Consider the following 22,050-nt stretch of genomic DNA (forward strand, 5'->3'; position numbering starts at 1 on the left):
GAGAGAGAGAGATGGAGAGAGAGAGAGATCTAGAGAGAGAGAGAGAGAGAGAGGATTCTATTTCAATTAAATTAATTTAACCATCATGATGACGAAACGTTGTTGCTGCAGTTGATTCGAAGCTAAGAGTTCACCAGCCATTCTAAACAAGTAAATGAGTGTGCCGCTTTTAACAGTATTCCAGTTATATCGCGGCGTGTCAGCTTAATGTGGGAGGAAAGCCCGAAGTGATGCAGGTCTCAGACGTTTGCCACTTCAGTGAAACCTACGAGCACGGGTATGGTGCTGACAAACCTAGAAACATAATCGGGGCAAAACGGGATTCGAACCCACAATCATAGGTTTCTAGCGTGCCCAAGGTACGCAACTCTACACAGCGAATCGCGGCGCCTTAGACGACGAACATGCGAGCACGGATATGGTGCTGACAAAGCTAGAAACATATATGGGTCGAACGGGGATTCGAACATACAATACAGGGTTTCTGGCGTGCCCAAGGGACGTAAAAACTACACAGCGAATTGTGGCGCCCTAGATGACTGGGCAACCGTGCCCTCTAACGATTACTGACTTATTGTAAACTTATGACTGTCTTCCACTGCTAATATATTATTTATAGATTTGTCCAAAAATCTTTCGGAATTTGTATGCAGACGTAATAGAAATGCCAAACCCCTGTTGATGTTATCGACTGCACGGAAAATAGATCGTCGCGGGTTCATTTGTCAATCTGAGCAGTTAGTGAGATAAGCAGGTGAAGATTGCATTAAGCCGCACCAGCAACCTGGCAGCTATCTACGGCAAGAAAGTATTTATCAGTGATTTAGTAAGATATAGTGTGGCAATACTAAGATAACAATATTGATTGGTGACTACAGAACATTGTTTCAATAAACAATTGTAAGGATAGACAAGTGAATTCTATCATGGTTGCCATGACAGCTTTGTGATTGCTGGATGATAATTGGCTGCAGTGATGTGTGATAGAAACAAGCATGATTTAAACACAATCAATAGCCATTTGAAAACAAGGACGATAAACAAGGTTTCTCGGAGTGCAGCGTTATTGTTTCAGGGCAAACTACACGTATGACAGGGCGACTATGCTCAGGGGGTTGTAGATCGGACCGCCTCCGTGGTCTAATGGCAGAGCGTCCGCCCCAAGAGCGGAAGGTCCGGGGTTGGGATCCAAAAGACGTTCGGCATTAAGGGGCTAAAACAAGGACTGGTCGGCTCGGAGTCAGTATGGGGTATTCATGCTTGTACTAATCCGCACTTATGCCGGTCTTATGGTGCTATACTGACTCCGAACCTGTGCCTGCTTTATATCTTTAATGCCGGGCGCCAGACAGGGTACCAACAAGTACCATCTTTAAGAGCCTTTGGTATGACGTGAAACACCCGAACTTGGCACTCCGGGCAGACGCTCTACCACTAGACCACGAGCTGGTCGGTGTTTGCAGGACTCAAATAATTGTGCTGGGACTGACAATTTTTCTTACCCAGTTCCCCTTTAACGCGTTTTGACCTCGTTTGCATATTTCACCAACCCCAACGCCATTGCGACAGTAATGACCAAATATGGCTGCGGGGCACACTGATTTAATTATGCAAAGGGATGCTGAGAAACCAGTTTGTGTTGACACATCGATATGGGTTTTTCGCGTGATCCTGTAGACACGCTCTATCATTCAACCATTAGTGCATATTAAATGGAAAGACCGATTTAACCTAACGACTTATTGATGATAACTATAAAACATTTGACAAACTTCCAGAATGAAGTCCCCCCCCCCCCCCCCCCCCCCACACACACACACACCCCTCAAATAAACCGAATATAGGGGACAATTTGAGCGACAGACTTGATGTTTGTTGATTGCTCTCGTGAAAGAACTGAAATGCAACAGAATTCCGGATTACGAATCATGGCTCCGACGTTATTAGTTTGAACATGAAGACGTTCTTAACCAGATCTCCAGAAGGTGAAATTTCAGAAATAACGGTATCGGGAGTGAGGTGGTCTCACTGTATTTTATTGGTACATAAGAAAGCAACCAATCTGTATATATGAACATATGAAGACGTTCTTAACCAGATCCCCAGAAGGTGGGATTTCAGGAATAACGGGATCGGGAGTGAGGTGGTCTCACTGTATTGTGTTTGTATATAAGAAAGCATCCGACACCCAACAATGGTAGCTCCAGATGGGATTAGTTTGTTTTATACATGCTATACATAATTTAAAACCCAATTCAATCCATGACGAGGGACACGTACTAATTGATTATCTCGACCTATTTGTCACGACAACTGAGACCACAAAAATCTGGGGCCAATGATCCACAGTCTGGAACTGAGTTGCATTCAAAGTGTAGTCATAGTAATTTGCCCTTTGAGAGAGACATTGCTTCTGTGCGTTCAGGGTAATCACGGCTGCTTGTGATGTAAATAACATTTCGTCTTAAATGCAAATAGAGTGGTCAGTTGGTCAGTTGGTCAGAGCCTACCTAGTTACCCATTTAAGAAACCCGTTTGGGAGTTTAAGATTTGAATATTTCGAGATACGGGAAGCTTTGAAAGGATGTCCGCCTGGAAATATTCAGTTTTAAAATTCAAAGGGGTTCCATTTTAATTTATCCACATATCCACTCCTGTTGAATACAAGCACCTGAATCATATCTTTGCCCTTCGACCAGAAATGACATTGACATATCCACTCCTGTTGAAAATGAACACCTGAATCATATCTTTGCCCTTCGAACAAAAATGACATTTAACATATCCACTCCTGTTGAATATGAACACCTGAATCATATCTTTGCCCTTCGAATAGGAATGACATTTAACATATCCACTCCTGTTAAATACAAGCACCTGAATCATATCTTTGCCCTTCGACCAGAAATTACATTTAACATATCCACTCCTATTGAATATGAACACCTGAATCATATCTTTGCCCTTCGAACAGAAATGACATTAACATATCCACTCCTGTTGAATATTTGCACCTGAATCATATATTTGCCCTTCGAACAGAAATGACATTAACATATTCACTCCTATTGAATATGAACACCTGAATCATATGTTTGCCCTTCGAACAGAAATGACATTAACATATCCACTCCTATTGAATATTTGGACCTGCATCATGTCTTTGCCCTTCGAACAGAAATGACATTAACATATCCACTCCTATTGAATATGAACACCTGAATCGTATATTTGCCCGTCGAACAGAAATGACATTAACATATCCACTCCTATTGAATATTTTGACCTGCATCATATCTTTGCCCTTCGAACAGAAATGACATTAACATATCCACTCCTGTTGAATATGAACACCTGAATCGTATATTTGCCCGTCGAACAGAAATGACATTAACATATCCACTCCTATTGAATATTTTGACCTGCATCATATCTTTGCCCTTCGAACAGAAATGACATTAACATATCCACTCCTGTTGAATATGAACACCTGAATCGTATATTTGCCCGTCGAACAGAAATGACATTAACATATCCACTCCTATTGAATATTTGGACCTGCATCATATCTTTGCCCTTCGAACAGAAATGACATTAACATATCCACTCCTGTTGAATATTTGCACCTGAATCATATCCTCGCCCGGGGACCAGAAAGGACATTCAACATGTTCCCTCCTGTTGAATGTCTGCACTGGAATCAGACCGTGATAGTGTCACATAGGAGGATGATACGATGACCCTCTTTGCAACCCAGCCAATATCACTAACAAACGTAACCCACAGGTGTGACACCGTTCAATAAGATATAAAGTGCATTAACCAAGTGCTTCATCGTTTGAGGGGACCCGCAGGCAGGGGGATCCGCAGCTTGCAGTGCAGAGGTACGTCATGTACAATCCGTTTGCGTCATTTTACCCATTCCACCTACCATATGCTGGCACGCGGGATACAACTGAACTTCAAAAGATCTCAAAGCGAAAAAATCCTTTCCAAAGTCAGAAGAAATGAGAGTATTCCGTCCCACCAGTGGCATCCGTCACAAACACATGTAAAGGCAAGTCAAGTGTTCACCTCAACAAACACGGGAACATATGGTTCAAGTCAAATTTGGGAATATTTGGGACATATTTCTGGTAACTGATGCGTCAAATTTGGAAAAGTCCTTCACATGTCTACTATAAAACTTTTGAAAACTTTACTAAGGCCTTGTATGTTGTAACCCTGATAAAACAACTTTGAACAAGAGTCGTTTGACGCTCTTTGAAATCTTTGTAGAAAGATCATACTCGAGAGTACCTCAAACATTCGCAATTTAGGACACCAAAGGCCTGAGCTTTTGGAATACTGCTAAACATAAAGGGAAAGTTGACTATTGGCAAGTTGAAGTCATACTGTCTTGTGGATAGTTTGTTTGAAGGGAATTGTCTATTTGACCATTATTCAAAGCTACCAGGTCATCGATAGACCTGAAGCTTATGTTAAACATCTTCGACACATTCCCATGTTTTGAAACGCTGAAACCTCGCTTGTCAACATGATGCGCGATGCTATCCCATACCATGACCTCTACATGGAGTTTTCACAACTCCTTTCTCACGACCACTTACCTTTTCAATGAAAATAACGCGACCGGCGGTTGCTACCAGTAGAACAGGTAACATCACTTAGTCCAGTGATCTATTCATATAAATTGTATCACGAATGGAATCCATTTGAGCAGATATTCGAGACTTTGTATTCTCTGTCGTTGACATTTTGAATTTACAATCTCATATCCCCAACACTGTACTGAAGAAGATAATGACTTTTCTTGAAAAGATTATTAGAAGCCAATCTGCTCGTAAACAAAACATCACAAGCACAGTAAGCACATGCAAATAGTCACCAAATAATAAACAAACCGTGTGCTTACAACAAGTACCCAGTGAAAGCTTAACAAACAATAGAGGTCGAACGTCTTGTATCAGTCACTGTGCAAGATGATTTGTTTCATTTATTCCAACCACAGACTGTAAGCTACTGTCTCACTGCCCAAAATACCTACAACATATTCTAAAGTGTTAACCTATTAGAGAATACGAAGTGGTATCTCCCTCGAACGTAAGTGTCTTCAGTCCAGAACAGTGCAATGTCTTTTACGGTACATATAGGCCAAATGCCTTTTGTACATATAGATAACTCAAGTTGTTTGTTTGTTGTTTAACGCCGCACTCAGCAATATTCCAGCTATATGACGGCGGTCTGTAAATAATCGAGAGTCTGGACCAGACAATCCAGTGATTGACATCATGAGTATCGATCCACGCAATTGGGATACAATGACATGTATCAACCAAGTCAGCGAGCCTGACCACCCGATCCCGTTAGTCGCTTCTTACGACAAGCATAGTCGCCTTTTATGGCAAGCATGGGTTGCTGAAGGCCTATTCTAACCCGGATCTTCACGGGTCTCATATAATTCAAGATATAGACCGTATGCATGGTGGGGTTGTGAAACATCTTTTTCTCACAGCCGTTATAGTGTAAAATAGTGCATAATTCACCGTCGTATTCATTTTGCGGCCTTCATATCTGGATCTTATCGGACTGTAATGACATTAATTCTAGGCTAGTAAAGACCAGTACAGTTTAGCGTTCATGGCTGCACTTGGTAAATCTACAGCTCCCATTTGGCTTGATGTAATTGAAAGCTGGTGTCATCCAATTCTTATGATTGATTTTAACGATTCCCGAGACAGTGCTGTTAACTACATTTCTATGCTTGTTCACCTCTCCTTCCTTTTGTTGAGTAATGTGCTCATCGTAATGTAATGTAATGTGTGCTAAACCTTTTAGGTGAGTGAGTGAGTCAAGATTTAAAGTCACGTAGGTAACATTTAAACAAGTTTACAGTTACGTCACAGGAAAACCTGTCATTGAAGAACAGTACAACAATCGACATGTCACAGGTGTACTTGAATTGGTTGAAGAACATGGAAAATATCTGACTATTAGACAGTCATACAATATGGGGCTATCGATCGCCAGGCGAGTGAGTGAGTATGGTTTTACCTCGAAATGACCTTTGAAGTGCCTTATATTCACTACCAAATGGAACGCAATTATAACATATTTTGACATCGAAATAATCTGATGTATTTTTCGCATGGAGACAATGCACTTTAGGAGGCTTCCCCACCGCTCCCACCATACAAGGCACGGTGGGGACTTAGGGAACCTTCGCTTCCCTCATGGTTCCCACAGTATGACTTGTGTCATCCCTTCTGTTGATTGTTGACACATCGAGCCGGAGATTAGAACAAACACAACTTCTGCGATTAAAATAGTGGTAGACATTACCCTACTTTATATCATGCCAGGGTACCCAAGAAATGTGCTTCACACATGGTACCCATGTGGGGAATCGAACCCGGGCATTCAGCGTTACGAGCGAACGCTTCAACCACTAAGCAACTCTACCACCCTTCTAAGGACGTTGTCTTACATCCCAACTTTTGAAATGACCAGTACCATTATACATAAATTCCAAACCATTTTTTCTAATTGCTTAGGCACAGGATGCAGGATGGACTAAATCACCAAACGCTTATGTACATATATTTGGACTTAGCTTCAGAATCCGTTTGTTACAGATAATCCTTGGCCATCACCATAGCCGTTTCAAGTTCAGTTTCATTTGTACAATAAGTCGACAAGCCATGGCTGAGTAAAAACTAAAAAGCGACGTTAAATGCCATATCTCTCACTCTCTCTAATAACTTCACTTCACCGTGTACCTTTAATACCACGAAACTGTCTACGCGGAAGCAATCAATCATTGAAAGATCATCAAGGATATTGCATTCTTCCACGGGGGTATTTTATCACACCCCGGCGAGGAGAGGAGTGGTCGACGCGCCTTTCTCCTCCAGTGTCTACTAATCGATGAAACACTTCTGACAGTGTGGGTAGTGAATACCATCAACGCAACTTAAATACTGTCTAACGGGCTAATTCCATTTGGTTCTGGCAAGTTGCAAACCCCTGAAACGCTATCGACGGGCACTCTGTGAATACAAAACACTTAAAGAATAATGTATTACTTAGTAGTTTGTCAAAGACTGGTCACAGTGGAACGGGGATGGATTCTTTGACCGATAAACCATAAGGGCCTACACAACGAAGGCATAGATGTAGTCGTATTCATGGAGGTTCCATCAAGCATTGGCATTGTAACCAAAATAGGAAATGTCATGCTGGGTGTTCTGAAAAATAAAGTATTGTGCCGAACAACCAGCTGTTTTACTTCTGCTTCCAGAGATAAAATGTGCATAGGCGCTGACTAAAGAACTTAACACCCCCCCTCCCCCTCCACTACCTCCGAATATCAACTGGTCGGTCCTCAAGAACTCGACGTCTTTGGCACCAATACCACATTTGAGTCATAAGGTCGTGAAAGTATACGGTCAGCACCATGGGTAAGCTGATAGTTTCCCCATGAAGACCCGATGGCCAGGCCTGGGATCGTTCCACTTTTGTGATGTAGCATGCAAGTTTAAGCCTTCTTGAGAAGAACTGTGGGGATTCCCCTACAATTATAACGTAGCATGCGAGTTTAATTCTTTTTGAGAAGAACTGTGGGGTCCTCTCACCGTTATGATGTAGCATGCAAGTTTAATCCTTCTTGAGAAGAACTATGGGGATCCTCACACAGTTAGGTTGTAGCACGCCAGTTTAATCCTCCTTGGGGGTGAACTGTAGGGATCCTTATACTGTGCCCATACAGCAAGTCCTTCCAGAGATGGGCAGCGGATGCGAGTTATTAAGACAAATATACTGTTCCTTCAAATCAATTCTTGTAAAACAGCACAATGTCTTACTTGCCAAAATCAAATCGCAGCCCGAGGCAGGACAATCAAGTATTCAGGCATTCCGTTTGTCCTGCCCAATAACAAATATGCAAGTTACAAATGGTAGTATTAACTATGACGTCTATTGCTTTCATCCATGTGGAGATAGACCATTCTGCATGAATGCATCCACTGAATGAATTGTATTGAATTCCCGATATCTCCGATGTACTTAGGGACATGGTCTCCCACTGGATGCCCGGATGTTCATTCAAAGAAGACGTCCCACAATTCTGCATTGTTTGTCCCGTTATAACAGGGTCTATTCCTGATCTATGTCGTCGCCCTAGTGTGATAATACAGAACAAGCTTTTCCCCATAATTGGTACAGTGAAGTGCATGTATTCAAAGGTGCATTCGTACAGCCAACATGCCTATACGAATGCACCTTTGAATACACGCACTTCACTGTACCATAAACCTCATTAGGTTGTCATTAAACTCGACAAAACTTATTAGTTTGGTTGAAAGGAAGTTAAAGAGTTGAATTAAGTGGTGAGGTGAGGTGAAATTGGGTTTAACGTCGCGTCCAAGATTATTGCACTTATATAGCGACGTGCATGTACGTGTATGTGTTTGTGTGGCTGCTTGTACTAGTCCGGACTGATGCCGATGTATAGTGCTAGCTCACTGAGATACCATACCGCAGTTTAACATGAATACCCCACTCAGACACAGTATACTGACTCCGAGCCGACCAGTCCTTGTTTTAGCCCCTTAATGCCGAGCGCCAGACAGGGTAACAACAAGTACCATCTTTTAACGTCTTTTGGTGTGACGCGGCTGGGGATCGAACCCCGGACCTTCCGCTCTCCGGGCGGACGCGCTACCACTAGACCACGGAGGCTGTAGTTGAATTAAGAGATGTTAAAGGGGTAGAATGAAACGTTATAGGGTTGAATTAAGAAAGGTTTAAGGGTTTGATTGATACATTATAGGGGTTGAATTAAGAGATGTTACAGGTTGAATAATACATTATAGGGGCTGAATTAGGAGATGTTAAATGGGTTGAATGAGACGTTATAGAGATGACTTAGGAGAAGTTAACGAGATATAAAAGGTTAAAGAGGTTGAATAAAGAGAGGTTACAGGGTTAAACTAAGAGAAGTTAAAGTTGAATTGAAATAATTAAAGGGGCTGACTGAAGAGAGGTTATAGGGACGGAAATAGGTTAATTAAGGCGTAGAATAATGACAGGTCAAAAAGTTGAATTATGAGAAGTAAAAGTGTTGAATTAAGAAATTGAATTAGGATAAGTTTCAGGGGGTGAATTAAGAGAAGGGTGTCACATCTCCTGTGAGGGTGACAATAACGTATTGCTTATAACTTGAACTAAATCCCTTGACTAAACTTATAGTTATAAATCAGCATCATACATTCTAGTGATATTAATGATCTTGCACCCAGTGAAGCCTCCAGTGCAGGCTTTCCGACACCATTTAACCAATAACGGTAAAAACTATATGGAACTATCACCTTGGACACATCAATTACGCCGTATAATGTTACCACCATGATCTTCTTACGGAAGCAAAAGCCTCCATCACTATAAGCATTAACCCAATATCAATATTAGGTACGAGTCGCCACTAAATCTCCGCCATCAATAAAATGTAAATGTTATGGCCATCAGCACATCTATCTCAATTAAAATAGCCTTAACTAACCACACAATCTGAGTGAATTAGGCCAATGGAGCATATTGCGGTCACAACCACAAATCGTGTCCGACTGTGAATATCGTTGATTACGGACAAAAAACAATCGCTGTATTTTATACATGTTTAATAAATATCATCGTTTAGAGCTTACTCTTAAGGCTGAGATGTAAATGGTTAACGAGTCACAACAGACAGAGTGTGTTAACATTATACAACAGAACAAATAGCTTGTGCGTTATTGTAAAGCGTACAATGCCTACACATTGTCAAGCCTAACCTGAACCTGTTTGTACAGAAGAATAGGTATTATGTATTCTGTAAATACGTCTTTTGAACTATACCTTCTCATTTGAAAGCTTCTAATGAAATAGTCTCGTCGATAACATTAATCAAATGTACATAAGACCTTGGTGGGTGTACATACGATACCGCTCTCTAATGCAAAGAACATATTGACTGTTTTACCAAATAAACACATATTACAACGGGGCTTACGTGTATAGAATCATAGATATTTAATTTATTTTTAATCATAATAATCCTTTATGCCATCTACAGTACGGTATTGTAACTATTTGTTCATATATGATTTTTACTTATTTCTCATCATGTTATTCTATTTTTAGATACTTTTAAACATGTCGCTTCTAAATGCGAAAAGTGAGTGAGTGAGTAGGTATGGTTTTACGCCGCTTTTAACAATATTCCAGCAACATCACGGCGGGCAATCCAGAAATGGGCTTCACACATTGTACCCGTGTTGGAACCGAACCCAGGCCTTCAGAGTTCCGCGCGAACGCTTTATCCACAAGGCTACGACCAAGAAAAGGCCCTTGATGTTCAATATACTCGCTACCAAATGAAACATAAACGGCGATAACATATTTTAACATAACCTTATGTATTCTAGCATGGGGACAATGCACTAAATGAGTGCAGTGTTGCATGGAATAGTGCTCGTTGTGTAGAGTTGCGTCCTGTAGCCGAGCCAGGATCCGCTAATCAGGTTCGCCCTAATTATAATTGGTTTTCGGTACCATAATCGTACGCATGGGTTTCCCGGGGACTTCAACTTTCCAATCAAATTTTAATTTGTGTCGAGCAAATGATATTCCAGCAACTCCATCCCTTGGTGTCTATATTTCACAACTTGAAGTTGTTTGTTTGATCAGGGTTACAACATTCAAGTCCTTAGTAAAGCTTTCAAATTGTTTTATGGTAGACATGTGGAGGACATTTCCAAATTTGACCCATCATGATGTCGCTGCAATTCCCTACTTTGATACGTACCATTGTTAAGGGGAACACTTGACTTGCCTTTGCATGTGTTTGTGACGGACGCCACCGATGGGACAGGATGGTATCGTCACTGTTTAATAATATTTCATAAACACATTCTTAGTCGGAATAGTACATTGGCTCTTATGATTATGGAAATGGTTTTGTCTCTTTTATTTCACCAGTTTACTCCCACGCTAAAACTGACACGCGGTGATATAAATGAAACGATGCTAAACTCGGAGTTGAATCCGGCTCACTCACTGATCATCCTGTATCACCTAACGTTTCAGTACATTCTAATCCTTATCATCATAAACCTGGTATTGAACATGCGCATCAATATCGTGTGTTATAAATAACACAATATATGAATTGATAAAAAAAACACCCAATAAATTCATCTAAGATTTGATAAAAATAATCCATAAAAAAGACACATGTCTTAGGTATTCCACCAACAAAAGAAAAGTGAATCAGAAAACAACATGCCAAACATGAGTTGTCGCGACCTGGCTTACCAACCAACAGATTTGCCCTGGGTGAATGCCATGGTAGTGTGAGACACGACTTCCTAATAATGGGCCGTCTTGGCACAGGCATGTTTCTATGTAGATGCACACATATCAAGGGGACGTATTCATGGTGAGAGCCTCTCGTTACCTTTGTCAAAACGGTTGATATAGGTAAGTGGTGTAGAATTGTCAGGGATGATTGTGAGATTTAGTGGCGACTGGGGGTAATAACCGCTCCTTCTGTTGGTGTTTATTATTTTTATGGAAATATGTGTACGTACCTCTTTCACCCTCTTAATATTACAAAATGTTATGAGAAAAACTATATATATAAGATTTTTACTTTTTACTCATTATGTTATTCTATTTCTGGATAATATTTTATATGTCGCTTCTGAATGCGAAAATGCCTTTTGAGTGAGTGAGTGAGTGAGTATGAGTATATATCTATATTCCTCTGTCTTTTATATATTCATCAAATTTTATATATTCATATATTTATATATATTGTTTTTTCTCATAACATCTTGTAATGTAAAGAGGGTGAAAATCAGGGTGAAAAAGGTACATACAAATATTTCCTATTTCCAATTACCACTTCGTTAATTCCGTTTGTCTTTCGGATAAGTTCAAACAATCGATATGTTATCCGAATCGCTGCTGGTTGCGAATGAACTGTTCGGGTTTGTATACGGCATATACACTGAAGGTGTGTCTTCATGCTGCCTATGCTGTAGAATTTTAACTTCATTCCCGTTAAACGCAAACACGTGAGTACTTGAAGACTTGCGTCAAGGTGAGTACCTGTGCTAACTGTTATTGCAAACTACAATTGTTGGATATGTATGTTTTTTTAAACTAAAACACGATTTATGATAAAAATAATGCAGTTATCTTCACAATTTTCATTTACACACAAATTACTGTAACATTATATAAATAAAAGCGACAAAACACTTTTAATTATCACGAGGAATCTTTGCTAAAAGCAACGTCCATTGTACGCTACCGACTATACATACCATTTAGGTATCGCTATCAAATAGTGATGATACCAGGTGTTTGTGAAAAATAACATGACATACTAGCGATCAAAGAATGTTAATGTTCGTAACAGTTCATGACGTAATCACCTGTATACACATATGCATTTTACTCAGGTACTGACAAAGTCCAGACCAAATGAATTCATCGTTTGGATTTAGATTAATTCCTTTGCCATATGATTTCAATACTTTGCCATATGATTTCATTTCTTTGTATTATGATTTCATTCCTTTGCCATATGATTTCATAACTTTGCCATGTGATTTCAATACTTTGTGTTATGCTTTTATTCCTTTGTTTGATTTAATTCCTTTGTGTTTGATTTAATTCCTTTGTGCTATGATTTAATTCCTTTGTGTTTGATTTAATTCCTTTGTGTTTGATTTCATTCCTTTGTGTTTGATTTCATGCCTTTGTGTTATGATGTGATTCTTTTGTGCTTGATTATTCCTTTGTGTGGTTATTTCATTCCCTGTTTCAAGATTACATTTTCATTCCTTTGTGTTATGATTTCCGTATTTTCTCTATGCTTTGCATAATATCGTCTACATAAACTAGAATACCTATCAATAACTAACACGAATAAACATCATACATCTTACCATATGATATTTGGATATATTTGTATTAATGATTTCATGTTCAGATATTGTCTCAAATTCCGTGTGACGATGCACACGGGTTGTAACCGATGACCCAATCTCGCGGACTACGTGTGATGTATGTGACGATAAACCAATCCATGACTTCCTATTTGCTGAAATACATCCCCCCCCCCCCCCCACATATCCCGATCCCAGCCCAGCCCCATTGACCAGCGCAGGGCAGCAGAAAACATGGTTACACATGTGACACTGGTTCCAGTTTAAATGGCGTACACTGACGTGATCATCAGCTGGCGTGAACTTCCCTTTGGCACCGCCGTTTATATGACGTCATAAACTCCCATTGATCATGTGTAGGTTATCAGGAGACATGGATCTATACGTCACTGGCTCTTGTATAAACGATGTACATTGACACTCGTTTATCCGGACGGTAACATTGCAAGTGAAATCGCCCGTGTTAACAGTTATTCCGATAAACGAAACAAGGGTACATACAAATGCTCTTCTTATGATATATATACGTTGCCAACAGTAATCGGTCGGATGTGCGGGTTTCCGGACTAACGGTATCCGTACTACCGAGGTTTCACTATATTATGTAATGCCTCGCTGTCTCAATGGGATTTGAATGGAAGTTATTGTCTATCATAAAGATTCGATTTTCTTTCACTTGTTTTGAAACTGGGTCTGGTTTATATAGAAACCCGGGTGGTTTTGTTTCCAGTGAAATGGTGTGTATTAACAAATCTGGATAAACGAAGTAATTTCCTCTGTATATATAACTACGTTCCAAACGGTTATCGTCCATAAATGAGGGTTTCCGGTAAACGGGGGTTCATTGTGCATGATTCATTAAACTAAAGATACCTATGTTGTCGTCATATGTGATGGTCCCCCTGAAAACACGGTTCCCCGCCAAAACAAACACACTACGATTGGTATGAGAGTCAAACAGTGTATATTTACAATACACGACCAAATAGCCGAGCAAACAGAGCTAACATTCATACCAGGCAGAAATAATAGTGACAATTTATAGTACGTTGTTCGTCGTGCGTGTGAAGAAGTGTTGTGATATGAATCATGAGGGCTGATTTTATATTGGTTTGAAAGGTGGCTCTCCTTGTGTATGAAGCAAGATTTGGTATGTTGATATGTGCATGGTAACATGTTAAACATTTACACCAATAAGTGACCAATAAGAGATTAAGGAAGAGATCATTTAATATTGGGTGGGGTTGGGGGTATAAAAAAATTATCTGTCAAGACGAGCCAAACCATTTTGTTCAGAACAGCAATCATGTCATTTCTTTTGAAAAGATTTTTGGTAAAAATATTAGATTTGGTAAAAATACAATTATTTTTTTCAACATTTTGGGGGACTGATTGTTTTTAAAAACATTTTCTATGATGGCTAGGCAGCTGAACTTCATGTTGATCCTGGAATACATATTTCATATCAATAACTAATTACGGTGGACCATAACTTGAGTGAGTGAGGGAGTATGGTTTTACGCCGCTTTTAGCAATAGTCCAGTGATATCACGGCGGGGGACACCAGAAATGTGCTTCACACATTGTACGCATGCCGACCTATAACTTGAACTGTTAACAGAGGTGTAATGGGGTCTTATCCAAGATGATTGTACTTATGTAACGACGAGCACGCACGTGTGGCTGCTTGTACTAGTCCGGACTGATGCCGATTTATAGAACTAGCCCACTGAGATACCTATCCACGAGTTAACATGACCCCCCACTCAGACACAGTATACTGACTCCGAGGCGACAAGTCCTTGTTTTAGATGCCGAGCGCCAGACAGGGTAACAACAAGTACCATCTTTTAACGTCTTTTGGTATGACGCGGCCAGGGATCGAACCCCGGACCTTCCGCTCTCCGGGAGGATGCTCTACAACTAGACCACGGAGACGGTCCGTTAACAGAGTAACACATAATACAATACTAGTTCACAATTATTTTTTGAACGGCTGTTTATTTGATAAGCCAGCTGTTAACAATGTTAATGTTGATGTAACTATATGGTTTAATAAAACTGGGATGTCTACCAGTTGCGAGTGTCTATAATATGTACAGATATAAAGATGATGTTTCCAGCCACCTGCCTGGATCTCATGCTTCATTGTCATGCTGGGCTGTCATGGTTTTGCGAGGCTGGCGAGTTAGACATTAGATGTCATGCTAATTGTCACGCTTGAATGTTATTTGAGGCTGAGACACATTCCACAGTCATGTTAGAATGTCATGTTAGACAGTTCGCTAGACTGGCAGTCATGCTAATTTGTTCGAAGTACGTTAGAGTATCGTGTAGGACGGGCATGTCATGTCAGACTGCCATGTCAAACTGTCATGATAGATCGTCAGATTGTCGTGGTAGGCTGTCGTGTAAGACGGTCATGTCAGACTGCAATGTTAGATTGTTATACCATACTGCCATGATAGATTGCCATGTCAGTATGTCATGTTAGATTGTTGTGGCGTATTGTCATGACAGCACCATGTCAGACTGTCATGTTAGATTGTTATACCATACTGCCATGATAAATTGCCATGTCAGACTGTCATGTTAGATTGTTATACCATACTGCCATGATAAATTGCCATGTCAGACTGTCATGTTAGATTGTTATACCATACTGCCATGATAAATTGCCATGTCAGACTGTCATGTTAGATTGTTATGCCATATTGCCATGATGGATTGCCATGTCAGACTGTCATGTCAGATTGTTATGCCATATTGCCATGTCAGTCTGCCATGTTATACTGTCCTGTTGGTACTCTGTGTTGAACTCGAACACTGTCTATTGGTCAGATCAACCTGCTATTGCAAATTCAGTCAAAATAATGGAACTTGCGACCATGGACAAAACGTTGTATATTGATAATATGAATACGTCAATTTGCTATTCACGAACAAATCACGTTGAAAATAATCACATCTGGGAAATAAGAACTATATTCGTTCTGTCCGAATGTGAATGTAGTACAACTACCTTTGTGTGACACTTTGACATATTAGATAAATAGTATAGGTAGACAATGAATATACTCTGTTGAATCACAATTCGACCAGTTCGGTCATACATTCATGAAGTATCATCACCAAGTATGTTCCTCAAGTATGGGAACTCGGTGCAGTAGAGGACCATCGTTGGTCACCTTAAAACAATAGATCAGCAGTTTATATATTAGAGCTTGTCGTCATTATTATTCACTCTATTAAATATTCCAATATCACATGTTTAAAAGTTAAGTTTATCATCAACTTTGTCCGACTGAATTCATCAGTACAGCTGTCAAAGGGTAAGAATCACAATAATATCGCACTCCCCAAGTCGGATTAACCTGTATGCAATGTACATGGAAAGTGAACATGTATATTACATTCTAACAGTACCTTTCCTTTTCAGCTCATATACCATTTGATTCTATCATACTGTTTACTAAGCGAAACAAAATGGCAGAAAACAGAAATCCGATTCATCGCTTAAATGACAATCCAAAGGATAAGTGTCGATGATTAAGTGGTTAATTTCAAACTATAGTATCCTGTGAAAGTCCGTTATATAATAAAACAAACGTTATTCGTATAGCTGACCTATCACATCTGTAAATACATTTCTTTTCAATTCCTGTCCCTACTGACAACCGTTTAATCATTGTTGTTTACTCTTCATAACATAGCCAAACAAGCACAGCGCGCTCAGGTGGCCATCTCGTCGGACACAGATTATATTTCAAATTCATAAGTCAAATCTTTTTTTAATTGAACTAAATCTACTCTCACCTGTTGTATCATTCGCATACGAAGTCTTGTCATATTATCGTGTATACTTTCTGAGTCGGTGGCCGCCATGTTTGCTGTTTCGGGCAACGGGCCCTGTCCTCTATGGAAGTCTTCTCTTCACTCTCAAATCATAAATGCTTTTGTTACCCCCAAACCTTTCATCGGCCAGGAACGGAAGCCGGGTCTATTTATGCGATTAGGGGTGGCGGGTAGACCTGTCATTCGATACCCGATATTAAATTCGCCCGAGCTTCAGAAATGCTATCCGTGAATGGGTGGGTCTTGGCGATTTAATAAAGGGTATTTTACCACGTGTTGAATAAAGAGATTGTCAACTGTGGTTGTTATTTGGTGTTGAGTATTGACTTAGATGTCTTATATTGGCAAGTCCTGGCGTACACAATTAAACACACCGGCGAAAACTGGCGTCGTTTCAATACATTTATATATTTGTGTCGTTAATACCGTCTTAATTCTTTAACTCAATTACAAAGGGAACGGTAATGTAAGAGAATGGCCATTAGCAACTTATCATCAAAATGTAATCTTCTGAAATAGATGTTCTCTTACACCTTCAAAGGATGTGACACTTTGACTGTTTTATCAATACTTCATTACTTGATGTTTTGCGGCAAAAACTTGCAAATAAAAAATGTCAATTACTTCAGTATGTGTGTTACTTTCATGACAGCATTTTACTCCGTGGGTACAGCGTGGAAGGATGCTCATAATCACTGGTTTGTCTGGTCCAGACTGGATTATTTACAGACCTGTCGTTACAGACTTGACTACTGCTGATTACGACGTTAAACGCCTAACAAAAAAACAAACAAACAGCTTTACATTTGTTTGCAACTTTGATTTTTCCAATTCAGTTCTGGTTTACCTTCTGTTTTCACATACGCACTATTTAATGGCGACAATAAATGTATTGGACTACTGTACAAACATGTCGCATGACATGCACGTACTTGACATATCTTTATGAAATTAATATCTGGAGGACAATTGTCGGGATGTGCATGTACTCCTGAACACTTAACGATCTTTGTGTAAGAGCATGTAGTAGACTGCTGTGGTGTGTGTTCTGTGTGTTTTTATTATTCATTGTGGTAAACATCTAAGACCTGCATCACTTCGGGATTTGCTCCCACATTCAGCTGACACGCAGGGATATCACTAGAATACTGTTAAAAGTGGCTTTAAAACCAACTAAGTCCGTCAATCTTATTCACTGCATACACTTTGGGTCCTACCATTTATTTATGATTGGGAGGGGAAGGTGTTTGTGTGAGAGTGTGAGGATTGGATTGGATTGTGCAGATTCGCTGGGCACGCCAGAAACCTATGATTGTGGGTTCGATTCCCGGTTCGCCCCAATTATGTTTCTAGGTTTGTCAGCAACATATACCCGTGCTCGTGGGTTTCACCGAAGTGGTAAACGACATGCATCACTTCGGGCTTTCCTACAACATTAAGCTGACACGCCGTGATATAACTGGAATACTGTTAAAAGCGGCGTTAAACCAAACTCACTCACTCAGATTCTTTGAACTATTTGTGATCCAGAAATCTTTTCCACGCGTCATCACTTTCCCCGTTTATTGATTATGTTTATTTTGAATTATAATGGTTTCAATCCGACTAAAGATCTATGCTTGTCTTACGGGGTGAATTGGATAGTGTACTCCGACGGCGTTCGACGTTGTTCATAACATCATTAATTGTGTTTTTTCCTGGTTAGACTCGATTATTTCAACGCTGTCGTATAGACGGAATACTGCGTAGCAAAACATAAAAAAACCCAAAAACAAGGACCTACAGAAGGACCTGAACCTACGTCAGGACAAGGCCGCCGATGTGTAGCATGGTCAACGACCCAAGCCGTAGGGATACGATGACACGAAATCCACCATGCCACAGAGCCTAGCCACCCAATCCACATTTCTGACCAAGAATCCCAAAGGAGTAGGGTTCTTCCTGTACATCCAGGTGTATCAGGCTTACAATCAGTCCAGTCTTCAGCAACCCATGCTTGTCGTAAGACGCGACCAACGGGATCGGGTGGTCAGGCTCGCTGACCTGGTTGACGCATGTCATCGTATCCCAATTTCATAGATCGATGCTCATGATGTCAGTGCCTGGATTGCCTGGGCCACACTCGATTATTTACAGACCGACGTCATATAGCTGGACTATTGCTGAGTGCGGCGTTAAACAACAGGCAAACAAACAAATAACATTCAGGCTCACTCGTCACGCTGGCACGTTCGTTCTCCTTATGGGAACAATGAGTAAAGCCCATTTCAGATGTCCCAAGCTGGAATACTGCAAAAAGCATTCACTCACTTTAATCAACAAAGTATCTTTACCACCAGAATCTGAGACCCGTGAAGATCCGACGAACCCATGCTTGCCGTAACAGGCGGCCATGCTTGGCGGAAGAGGCGACTAACGGGATAGGGTGGTCAGACTCGCTGACTTGGTTGATGCATGCCATTGTATCCCAGTGCGTAGATCGGTGTTCATGATATCAATCACTGGATTGTCTGATCCAGACTCGATCATTTTCAGACACCGTCATATAGCTGGAATATTGATGAGCGCGTTGTTAAACAACAAACAAACAAAGAAACCAGAATCTGACACCTATTGCATTCCAAAGACTGTCAACAGGTTGTTGATTCTCCCACGGGTCAGTAGAGTAGCCTAGTGTTTAAAGAGTTCACTCGTCACACCGAATGACAGAGTTTTTCCCCACATGGGTACAATGAGTGAAGCCCATTTCTGGTGTCGTCCGTCGTTCCTCGCTCCGACACAGGCACATTCTGCCCTTCCTTCCCACGTTTATCGGGAACCAGGCAGCCCGTTACGCCGAGAACAATAAGAAGCCGGGAACCTTTCTATTGGGAAGAAATATTTTGTTTTCAAACTAGAGGCCTGCTTGAATGGAATAATTCCCCTGGGTCTTGTCAACAACGTGGCTGCCAAAAGAGAAAGATCAGGTAATTATAGCTAAGACACGAGTTGGTTTATCCAATATAATGAGTTCGAGCGTATTGGCTTGGATGTGTCTCCAAGTGGAGACGAGTCATTTCCGGTGTAATCACTATTTGCCTTGATGCCTTAGGGTCAGTAAAAGGATGACCGTCATTGTCAAATCAATAGAAGTGACGAAGGCCAGTGTGAATTGACACCGTGTTTGAGAAGAGTTTCAGTGTATAGTCATCACATAAACTACAAATCTTGCTTTCATTTAGGTTAGAAATGTATAGGTGAGGTGAGGTGAAATGGGGTTAACGTCGCGGCCAAGATTATTGCATTTATATAGCGACGTGCATGTACATGTGTGTGTTTGTGTGGCTGCTTGTACTAGTCCGGACTGATGCCGATTTATAGTGCTAGCTCACTGAGGTACCATGCTGCAGTTTAACATGATTACCCCACTCAGACACAGTATACTGACTCCGAGCCGACCAGTCATTGTTTTAGCCCCTTAATGCCGGGCGCCAGACAGGGTAACAACAAGTACCATCTTTTAACGTCTTTTGGTATGACGCGGCCGGGGATCGAACCCGGACCTTCCGCTCTCCGGGCGGACGCTCTACCACGAGACCACGGAGGCGGTCTAGAAATATATAGAGGAGTATGTACGTTAAGAAGGGAGATGTTTCCAATGTGTCCCACTTAATTACAAAACTAACAATCAGTCAAGTGTTACCACAGTTTTTTACTCTTATCACGATATGCTGCACATGTTTTCCAAACTTTACACGCTAATCCTGCACGAGACAAATGGCGCATCTCGAGTCACGGGTCTATGACGTCACATGTGATGCATTCATGTGCATCGATTCACACAACATTCCAGTATTTTCGTTTGTGTGTCAAACCAATCTAATATCTCTTAAATATGAGTAATTCTTTATTAACCAACATCTATGGTATTCGCGTTTCATTTGTCTGTGACTATATTTTTGGGTAAGGAATGACTGAAAGATTTGTCTTTGATTCCGTTCCACAGAGCGATCTACGACTGTTTCAGTGCGTGTTAAAGTTTGTTTGTTGTTGAACGCCGCACTCAGCAATAATCAAGCTCTATGACGGCGGACTGTAAATAATCGAGTCTTAACCAGACAATCCACTGATTGACATCATGAGCATCGATCTACGCAATAGGGATACGATGACCAGGTCAGCGAACACCCGATCCCGTTAGTCGCCTCTTACGACAAGCATAGTCGCCTGTAACGGTAAGCATAGGTTGCTGAAGACCTTTTCTCTACCCGGATCTTCACGGGTCGCTTTGTGAAACGGGGTTTCGCGAAGGAAAGCCAGGGCGAAAAGTCAAACGTATTTAAGTAACATTTAGGTCAGGTCTACCTGGTACAAATAAGAAATTACTGTTCAATCACCACATAAAATCCGTCACCGGCGCAACAGACGCTTGTGGACCTTTTGTAGGCAGGTCGCATCACTGTGTTGGAACCTTGAATTGAGTGAGTGAGTGAGTTGGGTTTAACGCCGCTTTTAACAGTATTCCAGTTACATCACGGCGTGTCAGCTTAATGTGGGAGGAAAGCCCGAAGTGATGCAGGTCTCAGACGTTTACCAGTTTGGTGAAACCCACGAGCACGGGTATGGTGCTGACAAACCTAGAAACATAATCGGGGCGAACCGGGGTTCGAACCCACAATCATAGATTTCTAGCGTGCCCAAGGGACGCAACTCAACACAGCGAGTCGCGGCGCCTTAGACGACTGGGCCACCCGTGCTCCCCTCGAACCTTGAAACTAGTCAGGGAAGAAGAAGTTACTATAATATGTTTCGGATTGTCAGGACCGGTGATGACTTTGTTAAATAACTTTCATCGTCTCCCGATGGTTCGGCGTGTAGCGTTGTTCATGCTTTCAATCACTGGTTTATTTCGTCCGTACTCTATCATATACAGGCCGGCTTGAATATTGCTGGCTGTGGCGTTAAACAACATGCAGTCACTCATGTGATATCCACTATGTATACACTCTTCAGAATAAGAACATTTGCTGAAGAACTGATAAAAGGTCTTTGTAACATTTTAGCGTTAACTGAGTTGACCATGATATGTGCATACCTCGACAAGACCTATCGGAACTGTTCTTCTTATATAAGCTTTGTTTGTTTGTTTGTTGATTAACGCCGCACTCCGCAATATTCCAGCTATATGACGTAAAATAATCGAGTCTGGATCAGACAATCC

The 22,050-nt window shown here is 40.9% G+C and overlaps 1 protein-coding gene across 5 annotated transcripts in view; it reads right to left on the bottom strand.

The window, feature by feature from the left end:
* Positions 1-16,956, bottom strand: part of LOC124152445 — a 73,802-nt gene extending 56,846 nt beyond the window's left edge. For all 5 annotated transcript variants that reach the window (XM_048382243.1, XM_048382239.1, XM_048382241.1 and 2 more), the window contains exon 1: positions 16,812-16,956. In XM_048382243.1, the coding sequence (XP_048238200.1) occupies positions 16,812-16,880 (69 nt within the window). In that variant the 5' untranslated portion in view covers positions 16,881-16,956. The remainder of the gene's footprint in view (positions 1-16,811) is intronic.
* Positions 16,957-22,050: the final 5,094 nt, after the last annotated feature.

The sequence above is a fragment of the Haliotis rufescens genome, unplaced genomic scaffold (genome assembly GCF_023055435.1).
Source record: "Haliotis rufescens isolate VD_foot unplaced genomic scaffold, xgHalRufe1.0.p SCAF_4, whole genome shotgun sequence".
Taxonomy (NCBI): domain Eukaryota; kingdom Metazoa; phylum Mollusca; class Gastropoda; order Lepetellida; family Haliotidae; genus Haliotis; species Haliotis rufescens.